The sequence below is a fragment of the Dendroctonus ponderosae genome, unplaced genomic scaffold (assembly GCF_020466585.1).
Source record: "Dendroctonus ponderosae isolate FM_Combo_2020 unplaced genomic scaffold, Dpon_F_20191213v2 Dpon_F_20191213_5, whole genome shotgun sequence".
In the NCBI taxonomy this organism is placed as follows: Eukaryota; Metazoa; Arthropoda; class Insecta; order Coleoptera; family Curculionidae; genus Dendroctonus; species Dendroctonus ponderosae.
In genome coordinates, this window is record NW_026018715.1 from 3,679,227 (window position 1) to 3,690,029 (window position 10,803).

General features: G+C 33.7%; 2 protein-coding genes across 5 annotated transcripts in view; one reads left to right on the top strand and one right to left on the bottom strand.

The window, feature by feature from the left end:
* The window catches only part of LOC109533692 (rab5 GDP/GTP exchange factor), a 28,439-nt gene extending 23,552 nt beyond the window's left edge, over positions 1-4,887 (top strand). For all 3 annotated transcript variants that reach the window (XM_019899072.2, XM_019899070.2, XM_019899068.2), the window contains 3 exons: positions 197-329; positions 3,810-3,919; positions 3,972-4,887. In XM_019899072.2, the coding sequence (XP_019754631.1) occupies positions 197-329; positions 3,810-3,919; positions 3,972-4,733 (1,005 nt within the window). In that variant the 3' untranslated portion in view covers positions 4,734-4,887. The remainder of the gene's footprint in view (positions 1-196; positions 330-3,809; positions 3,920-3,971) is intronic.
* Positions 4,888-6,400: 1,513 nt separating this feature from the next.
* Positions 6,401-10,803, bottom strand: part of LOC109533703 (cilia- and flagella-associated protein 206) — a 16,401-nt gene continuing 11,998 nt past the window's right edge. The window contains exons 8-10 of one of the 2 annotated variants that reach the window (XM_019899094.2): positions 7,010-7,108; positions 6,821-6,956; positions 6,401-6,708 (exon numbers count right to left, since the gene is read on the bottom strand). In XM_019899094.2, the coding sequence (XP_019754653.1) occupies positions 6,484-6,708; positions 6,821-6,956; positions 7,010-7,108 (460 nt within the window). In that variant the 3' untranslated portion in view covers positions 6,401-6,483. The remainder of the gene's footprint in view (positions 6,709-6,820; positions 6,957-7,009; positions 7,109-10,803) is intronic. The other variant, XM_048666918.1, reaches the window with a different exon arrangement.

Here is a 10,803-nt window from a genome sequence, read left to right on the forward strand (position 1 = left end):
GCTTTTTTAAGGCTTATAGTAAGGTCTCGAAGTCGCCTTAAAAGCACTGATGCCGATTTTAAATCACTTAATATTTTCAATACTTGATCTTAAAACGTTCCATAGTCAAGTGTAGAAACTAAGTGTGTATAAATGCAAGATCATTTATATCTTCAGTGGTCAAAACATTAATTTAACTGGAAGTGTTTCCTTTCAGTGTTGTGCAGTTTCCTTCATTGAAAATCTGACCGCTGAATCGTTGAATATGACGGAGAAGGAATTTGAGGATTACATGACTGGCAAAGTGGTTACAGTCAGCGCATGGGAATCTGCGTTGGTGGCTTGTGAAGGTAACATATCATCAAATTAATTCCTTACCCTTTGTTGATTGATGATTTAAAACATTAACATTTAAATTCAAATCATTTACTTTGATATTATAATTGCCTAAGCATACATGTGGTTTCCTTTTATGCACACACATAATATGGTTTTTGTACACATAAGTTTATACAAGACTAGAATGTTCGTGTTCGAAAGTTTTATGTCCGGTCTTACTTGGCGATACAGCGGACTATTATCTGAACTTTTTTACCTACGTGAATACTTGCGTTTTAAGCCTCCAACAGCAAAGTGAGCCTATGACAATTAAAACAGCAAACAGCTGAATTATAAAGGGACATTCACTAGGAAAAAAGATCACTCGGAAGCACCGCTTCAAGCTTATTTTGATATTTTGATTCGATTCGAGTGTCATCAACTATTATGACCTACGACCGTTGATTTCATCTTATTCCTAGTTGCCAAGAGGTAATATCACCCTGGAATCGTCGGATTTCAGATTCCTGTTGAATCTTGTTTTCACTCACATAAAGTTCTAAAAAAGTTGGTGAGCTTTGCAAGGTGGTGATTGCTTATGGTATCTATGTAGCTTTCTACATAGAGGGTCACTGTAGCCCCGTTACTGTCCATTACTCTTTACCATCTATTATTAGTAAACACACTCATAATCGAAACGAAACATTTCTAACCCTTTAGAGGAGTAGCCTAGATCTTATACAAAGCCTTCCATACGGAATGTTTAGGAAACATGATTCGAAAAGAAAAGTGGTTTGTTTATACTCAATTCCAAGTATCGTATTGTTTTTATAATCTAATGCCGCAACCTGAGGGTTTCTTGCATCTACGGTGTAACTTGCAACAATTTCTCGGCTTGTCACTTGCTGGGAGCAGATATTAGTAGATCTACTAATCTCTGCTGTGAGCAAAATTGTAATTTTGCCAAACAATTGGGCGGAACTTTTGGGCATATGAAAGAAAGGTAAACGGGTTTACTTTGCACCTTTAAGAGTGACTACACCACGGCTGTAAAAGCAATTGTTAATTTAACATTTAAATCACGCTAATTGCCACCTCACATTTTTCTTTTTTTCTTCATAAATTTTTATATTTTTTTTTTAGAAATCATAAAATTTTTTTGAAAATCGTGTGAAGCAACTCCATCGCTAAAGCTACTGCATGCAACAAACTCCAGTTCTGATAATAATTTTACCAATCTTATACAATTGACAACTCCCTCGTAAAATATTTAGAGATAAGAAAACAGGAAACTAACCAATTCAAAACTCGTACATGGAAAAATAAGTTATTGGTGCAGGAGACCTCATGAAGTTCTTTGTAACAGAGGTCTCATGTTCATCAGATCATTAAAATGACGTATCTGAACTAGAAGCTATAGAAACTTCTCTACATCAGGTGATAGTGGTTGATGGATACTTTTCAAGATTTGATGATGCTGTTAATGAAATCGCTGAAGTGTAAAAATAGGATGGAAAATCAAGTTTAATAAAAAACTGTATTATGGAACCTTGATGAGAAAATAGTAAAGATTTAGAATAGGTTTGAAAAGGGGGATGAAATATGGTATGGTTTATTTGATATGACTGAAGTTGATAAATTTTAGTGGGATTGATAATTTCTTTTTGGTAAATTAACAAATAATAATCTACAAAGACATTTTTACGTTTCAATTTAGCGACATGTTTTATAGTTCAGTGTATGTATCAATTTAAAACCAAATATTGCTGTTGTTAAATTCGTTTAGGGCGATGTTTTAATAAGCAATAAAAAATAGCGACTAAAAATGTCGATTGAGGTAACAAGATGTGACGGAAAATTTAAAAAAATTCTGCCTCAAATCTTGCATTAGAGGCAGTTTATTGGGTGAAAAGAACATCAAATACAACCGATGATGACATCAACCGATGATGACATCAAATACAACCCATAATGCGGTATACTTTGCAGATACACATTAAACGAATCTAGAAAATTAATAGATCGTTAAACTAAAGTAAACTTTTAGACATTTATCATTTATACATAATATTAAAAGATCACAACATGCAGAAAAAAATGTAATACTTTATATACGGTTTTACGGATTAATATACCGGCCCGTAAGCACATGACCAAACGGGTACTGCAATATTCGATCTCACCTAACCTGAGCTAAAAATGTCTGGCTCGTTTGTTATTGATGTACAAATTTAAAAACAAAATTGAGTTTTTGAATTATCGGGAGACTGATGGATTTTAATCAAACTCGATGAGAAGTTGTTCCTATTTGAGATTCATATTTGGATGAAGCAACCGAGTTCATCCGCGTTTTCAAGTGGTAAATTCTGTGGATGAAATTCTTCTGGAGTGTATTGGTACAAAAACTACTAAAACTTTTTATTTCGTCGCTAGAATCAACTCATTTTTTTTTGAGTTGATGCAATAATTTATTTTTGACATTTTTGGGATCTTTGTAAAATCTGGCGGCATTCATTGTTTTTGCACAAAAATTATTAATAATAATTTAAAAAATTAAATCAGAACATAATTTGTGTTATGAAAAAAGTGCTGCGAAGTTCCCCTGTTTAACGGTAATCAGGTTAAAGTAAAACTATCGCATTAAAAGTATAACTGTTTGATTCTGTAATAAATATTTTGCTGCATGCTACCCCAACTAATGTATAACTTAGAACATAATTTTTTAAGTGTTTTGTATTTTAAATTTGTTGCAATGTGATAAATTACTAGATCACAATACTTAAGTTTGACCGCCTAAGGGAACAAATTTAGACAAACAGTAAAACACATATCTATGCAGTAATTTCAAAATTGTTTAAAATAGGTAAGAACTCTGCCCCATAAGCTCAGATATTCAGCATTGTACATGCTATTTTGTTTTAAAATGCCACAGTGATAGTAGACAAGGTACTGCTTTGAAAACTTTACACTCTAGAATACATTTAAGCCAACACGTACAGAAAATTTCACTTCAACCGGTCGGCTTATCGATTTTTTAAATGTTTTAGAAATCCGCATTTTTCCACAGATTGCGCGTCTTAAGTGTGTCACGCGAAAACTACGAAAGGTGGGCCTTTGAAAAATTCAGATTCTGTAGAGGACATTTAGAATGTATCTTAGAATCGCACATTAAAGAACATGAAGGTTCAAAAGCGACTTTTTTTTCTTAACGACATTGTTCGTTTAGGACACATATCTAGATGGTAATAAGTGTCTATCAATATGGTTTCCTTTTACGAAACAGAATACAAAAATTAATTATTTAATAAGCAAACTTCATAAGGAATTTCCTTCTTTGTTTAAAAAGAGATTTTTTGCGAAAAGTTAAACGTAACCGTGTTTTTGCATCAATTGGAAACCGTGCTTTAAATTAGTGAATCCTTTTTAATTGATGAACTGTTTATTTCTCTACAACCTTTATAGTTAAATACAATAAAATAATATATGCTAAAGTTATTATTATTGTTCTCAAGGTATGCATCAACTGTGTGAACATCTTGCGCAATTAAAAATCTTGAAAGATCGCAACTTGAAGATCCAAGAGGACAAAACCAATTTAATGGAAAGCATGAAGTTGCTCAAAGTAGGTACTTAGTTTTTATTAAGATTTAGTCTCAGAATTAGTCTTTCTGTAGGAAAAAATTACTACCGAGGTCTCGTCGGTCCTAGAACGAACACCTTTCATAGTTAAACCAAGAAAACTTCCCATTCCACTGGCAGAGTCTAAACCCAGCACTGGATCTCTGATGGCCAATGTAGCGCTTGCAATAGAAAGCTCTGCTCAAAATTTACAAAAAGATAAATTAAACTTGGATATTACTAATTGCATAACATTGACGTCACAAGAAGAACTTTCGTCTATCACCCCCGGAATGGATCGTCTTAGTCCATTCAATGATAATCAAAGCTTGGACGGCATAACTCCAGATGACAACAGTTTCCTTGGTCTATCAAAAGTGAACTATGACATAGATTATTCGGATTTCAGTGCAGATAACAGCATGGCTGACGCCCTAACTCCCGAAAAAAGATGTTCTCCAACACCGAGTTTCACTCTTGATCCCTTCAGCCCCATTGGATTATCTTGTCCTGTAACTCAAGAACCCTTGATCCCATCGAGCGTACCATTGCAAATTTCTGTTCAAAAAGAAGTGGTTAAACCTAAAGATGACTTTGTTTTGCCATTTTTGGAGGACCCGCCGGTAAATCACCCGCAGGAGACACTTCTTGATAAAATTGAGTCAACCCCTACGATTCATTTGCCTCCGCCGCTAAATCCCACCAAGCCAGAATACACGGGATTTTCGAAGCAAGGCTCAAAAATCCCAAGTATTCCCTGTAATACTGGCGATTTTCATTCGTTGGAATGTGAACCGTCCACTTCCAATCGTGATTAGGTTGTTTAGATTTTGATATAGAATTAGATGATATTTTTTGTTGAGTATTATTTATGAATTGTACTGCGTTTAATGTGTTAATAAAATTAGTAGATGCAAATTATATTAATTTTTTTGTAAACTATATTCTCAGTATATTATATTGTAAGCACAATGATGTTTTTTTTTCATAACACCTGCGATCTAGTTATTGATAAATTTTGGCGAAACGCGTCAGTTTCGATCTCTGAAATCACTTGTTATTGAGCAAAACCTTTTTAATTCTCAGATTAAAAAAGCCCTAAATTACTGATTAAGTATCATTAACAACTTGTAAAAATATTAAATATTTGGCCCCAATATACGAGGGTTACTTTAATGACAAGTTAAGAAGCAGGTGATTTTCTTGCTAGAATAATAAAATAAGTAAGTATATTGTTACTTTTACTATGGGGTCAACAACTATCACGAATATAAATAATTGTAAGATTAAGTCTGATTGTTAGTTGGCGAAAAAAAAATCCTCCGATGGGGCATTAATATTAGATTGTACCCCGCCGGTGGTTCGGCGAAATAAAATTCGACGGCTACTGGTGCTGCAGCACATGGGTTGGTGGCCAGAAAAAAGTAATTTTTGATATTGCCAGATTTCCTCAAACGACAAAATGTGGGCTTTAGGTCCAAGAAATCCAACGTATTTTCCAGGGAGAACATACATGACTTTTTAAGCAAAGCTTCAAATAAACATCTATCGATTAAGCTAAAATACATATTGGAAGTTCTTTAAAAAAATATTTTTGAAGTAATCCTTCTGTATCTATCATCTATTCCTTTATGCCTCATTTTCATTGTTTTATCTGATAGACGAATCTGTTGTATTTTGAAAATGAGTCAATCGAGGTAAAAATTCAAAGAATTCCGTTCTTAAAATCGTCTTTTCGACCTTCAAATCATCATAGCGTCCAAGTTTTTCAACCGATAGCAAATGAGTGTCATTCGCGTCGGTGTTTGCCAAGTATTTATTTTGATAAATTGTCTATTAAATTAGAAAATTATCATCCGCCCTTGGTTTCTCTGAACGTAAATATGTTACCCTATAATGTAAAATGCATATAATTTAAAAGTATGCTTGAAGCTAAAAAAATATTTATTGTATAATTTGTAAAACCCCTTTTATCTACAATTTTTACTAAGGTTTTTGATGTGGATTTTCGTTTTATTGCAGGAAAACACAGAAAAGAAATAATTAGGATACGTAAATACCCGAAATCTTTATTCTTACATCCAGATAAAACATTAGATATTACAACCAATAAAAATCGAAACCGATTTGATTTTGATAATGCGGATATTTGCTCAAGCATCGCATAAATTAATAAGCATAATTATCACATAAATAATTAAATAAGCATGAAAAATCAGTCTATTTTAGATCCGGTAATAATTGTTACTATAAGCTTAATCACCATATATAAGTCTAATTTACACATTATTTTGAATTATTACATTTTAATATAGGTTGAATAACTCCGAGTAAATAATATTTTCCAAATTTAAATCATTACAACCGAATTGAGGAAAAATACACAGTAATCAGATAATAATGCTACAATGCAGATAATTAGTTACAAAGTTTCGGTTGTTGTCCCTAAAACGATTTTTATTCCATTTCTTAATGAAAAAAAGGATTCGTGTTCAATTACATTTCATTTAATTAATTACTATTACAGAATAGCAGATAATTCTGATTATTCGTTATAAAATGTAAATATTAGCTCTCATCAATGGGCCTGGTTAAATCGATTTTAAACTGCTTGTCATCTTTTTTACCTCTTAACCCATAAATGAACACTGAATTCTTCGGCATAGTTGTATATCTGTCTTTCGAAGTCTGCGTATCAACAATTTTCTTGTTATATGTTTGAGCTCGTACGGAATTCTTACTACTAGTTTTAATTGTTTGAGTGGAAACTGTTACTGCTGATAATAGATTTGCCTACAATAAGAATAAAATTCCTGAAAATTCAATATTATAAAAGCCGAAGAGCCTTCAACTTGGAACAAGATATTTTAAATATTTACTCTAAATTTCTTTCATGCGAACTTACTTGAGTTAGTGCTTCTCGCTTAAGGTCCCAAATATTCCACTTGTAAGTGGAATCAACAAATGATTCTGTAGCTTGATGCACCGTTTGCAAGGATTTATCCTCACACATTTTAAGTTCCACCTTGCTCTGAACTAATCTAAAAGAAATTGATTTAATAAACTAAAATTTAAGAGTTAATAAACAAGTTACTTTTCAACATTATACACGCTTTCCAGCTCTTCTTTTAGTTGAAAAAAATTAATTAGTTGTGGTTTTCGCCGGCTGAGGTCTAAGGCGCAGTTGATATACCTAAAATAGTTACGGCTTTTGTCTTTTGTAAATCATTATTTAAAAAATATCGGTGTTTTGCAACGGAATTGAACAGTCATTTAACCAATAGAGCTATAAAATGTATTCAATAAACGTTCAATAAACGTTGTCATATCCGACACATACTACTTTTATTTAGAAAGTTGAACAGACCATCAATTTCAAATTGTCCCTGGTGAAGATCATTTTAAACGTACTTAAATGGCACATTAATTGCCACACACGTGCAGTTAAATTGACCAACAGCAATAATCAATAGGTCCTTTGCTCATTATTTACTTTATACTAAAAGCTCAGCATGCACTTTTCACTATTCTTTTTGTAGATCGACTCATATAACAAATAACAGAAGCATTATTTGTTTTCCTTCATGGATTGCGATTCGCCTGAGTTCACTCGACCCAAGATTAACAAATAAAAAACGATTGAAAGGATTTTTTAGAGGCCGTCGAAAGCAGTAAATTTTTCCTGATTCCAAAAATTATGTGTCCGCTTAAGTCACTTAAAAAGTCCCTTTCATTAATTTACGGACACTAACAGCTTTATCATTAAATTAACGAATATTCTGTCTCTCATCAATGAATCTTGCTACTATTTTCTCAATACGGGTATATATTTATTGTTTTGTGATAAACTGCTTTGGTTCTTCTTGAATTTTAGACTCATACTAATAACTGTTGCAATTGAAAGAAATAGTTGAATTTTACTACAAAACTTAACCAAATCAAATAAAAAGTTAACTTATTTATTCATGTTAAAATTTTAAAGCTAAATTTAGAAAAAGTTATCAGTTTTTTTGCTCAAACGAGATGGGCTTGAATTATAAATTCCTGTACCGTACTTAATTTATCTCGTAAACAATTAAAACTATCTGAATATGGGCTTTCTAAACAATTGAAGCAAAATTGTCAAAATTTACGGTTACGATAGAGTTTTCAAGCTCATATTTTGGAAACTGTTAGTGTAATTTGAATAAGCATTGGGATCATTTCGATACAGCGTTTAGAATTATTAGGGTTGATTAAAAATTCCTTACCATTAAAGTGCCTACTAGGAGTAAAATCTACAAATTGATAAGAGCCGTCCATGCATGAACGCCTAGATCTGGGAAGCGGTTGAAAATTTCCGAATAATTGTTAAATATTTTTCGATAAAGAGTCTAGAGAGCTCTCTTCCCCTAATTAGACTTACATCAACTTTCTAAAATTTAAAATGTTGGCAAGGTAGATACAGGGTGTGTCGGGAGGAAAGGGAAATATTTTGGAAACGGGTTCAGGAGATCAAACTAAGATAAATTAATCCATATGGTTTAATCCGATACTAAACCGTTTCTGCAAACAGATCTTTTACATTTTTAACATTAGTTTTTGTAGCATGGATCCCCGCCCATTTAAATCGCCATGTGCGCAATTTCTTGGATCATTGTGATAGTGATAGTTGTATTTTCAGAGGAGGACCTCATGCTTAGCCGCTGAGATCACCAGAATTAAATCCACTGGAATATTTCCTCTTGGGGTGGATTAAATCACTAGTATACTAAACAATAAAATTAAAAATGCTGAAAAAATCATTTGAAACAATTCCTAGGTAGTTTAACGTATAATAGAACATATTAACAAGTTCTTCTTCTTCTTTCCTTCTAATATGGATTCATATTAGCAGGTTATTGCCTGTTCATTGCCAACACGCCCCCCCCCGTGGATGAGGTCCACTATTCTCTTCAGCGCTTTGGTGGTTTTCCCTGTGGTCTCCTTCCCACTTGATTGTTAATTTTTGCGCTTTGGACGAGTCTGTTGTTCTCCATTCTTTCTGAATGTTTGTTCGAGAATCTTCGTCTTCGTCCTGTCCAATTCCACATTGCATTCTGATGTCCTCACTTCGTAATCTATCGTATAGAGTTTTGCCTTGTATGCTCCTTAAGGTTCTCATTTCAACTGTTCTCATCATTTGTAGAGTTCTGCTTGTTCTGGTCTTGTTTCTGCTGAGTATGTTATTATAGGTCTTACTGCCGTTTTATATATCTTGACTTTGCTTTCCGTATTTAGGTATTTGTTTTTCCAAACAGTTTCTCTCAAACATCTCGAAATTCGAAGCGCTTTTATTGTTTGCTCTCTCAGTTCGAGAGGTAGACTTCCATGGCTCGTTATCTCTGTAGATCACTGGTACTTCCCATTTTGTATCCACCCGTTCTGGGAAGACTTTTTCTTAGTTCATCCATTATCATATTAAATATGAAGGGCCTGAGTGTGACCTACTCTGATTTTTGTTCCACATTGGATGTCGTGTATTGCATTAAACAGACTGTGGTTCAGCGCTTTCGATCTAGTTATTTCCAGAATATCTTTTAAGCGTACTTTTTCAAAAGCGTAATATCGATGAAACACTAGTATGGGGGTTTATTGAATTCTAGGGATTTTTCAGATATTTGCTTGACTATGAATATTGCATCTATTGTGGATGTGTGTTTTTGGAAGCCTTGTTGTTCTTCTCTTATTCTTGTGTTTTTGGCGATTTACCCCAGAATAGTCTTCACTTATGCTTTAATGCGCTAAAAAGTAGGGTTATTCCACATTCCACGATAGTGTTCTGGGAGTGCTTTCTGTCCCTTTTTAAAAATGGGTATTGTTATACTGTTCTTTCATTCATTTGGTATTTTATCTTCTTCTACGATATTTTAAAAAAGAGTCATTATTTCATTTCGTAATTTTTAAGGATCTCGTTAGTGATATCGTCTGGTCCGGGGCTTTTTCTATTTTTATGAGATATTAAGGTGTTTTTTAATCGTGTCATTTGTTAATTCTATATCGTTTTCTTCATGATCCATTTATGGCTGTTCCATATCTTCCTCTTCCCCTTCCTTTTATAGATTTCTCAAGTGCGTTTCCCACTGTTCTGTGGTTATTTTTTTTGGTTCGTCTGTTATCTTTGACTTCTGGCTTGTTTATTCTCAGCATTCTCCATATTTTTCTTTGGCTCTTTCCATTCCTCTTGTAAACTTTTCCCAATAGTAGTTTTCTTTTAAATTCCTTATTTTTGCATTTGCCTCTTTTCGTTCTCTTTGATACATGTTACTAAAACTAACTGTTAGTTTTAGGGCCAACTGCACCGCTACGGCTTAGGAGTTAAGGGAAACCTAATAATTTAAGGTGACTGCACCGCAGTTTAAGCGCCACTTAAGCCAGTCTAACTGGCACTTAGCCTAAACCGTACTCACAGTTTGGGTTAGCCATAAGTAGGACCTATACGCAAGCGTGGCCGGTTGGACGGGTTAAAAATATATACATAACCAAAAACGAATTTTTGAATTCACCTAAAATTATCAAAAATCCCTAAACTTGGTGAAACTTAGTTAAGCGGATGATAAAGTTGGACGGTGCAGCAGATTAGTTTTAAGTGTCGCTTAAGTATATAAGTCGATAAGTGGCATTGTGACGGGCTAAGTGACGCTTATGATGAAGACGGTGCAGTTGGCCTTAGTATCATGTCTTTGATAGCTGTTTCAGTTTTCAGGTGTTTTATCAGACTATGAAGGCTTTAACGGCCGGTCAGATTACATTTGGAAATGTTTTCCGAGCTTTAAAGCCGTGGTCTATGGGAATTTCTTCCTGACGTTTCGTCCACAACTGCGGTGGACATTTTCAAAGGCGATGAGGCAGTGGGCGAAGTGATCTCCC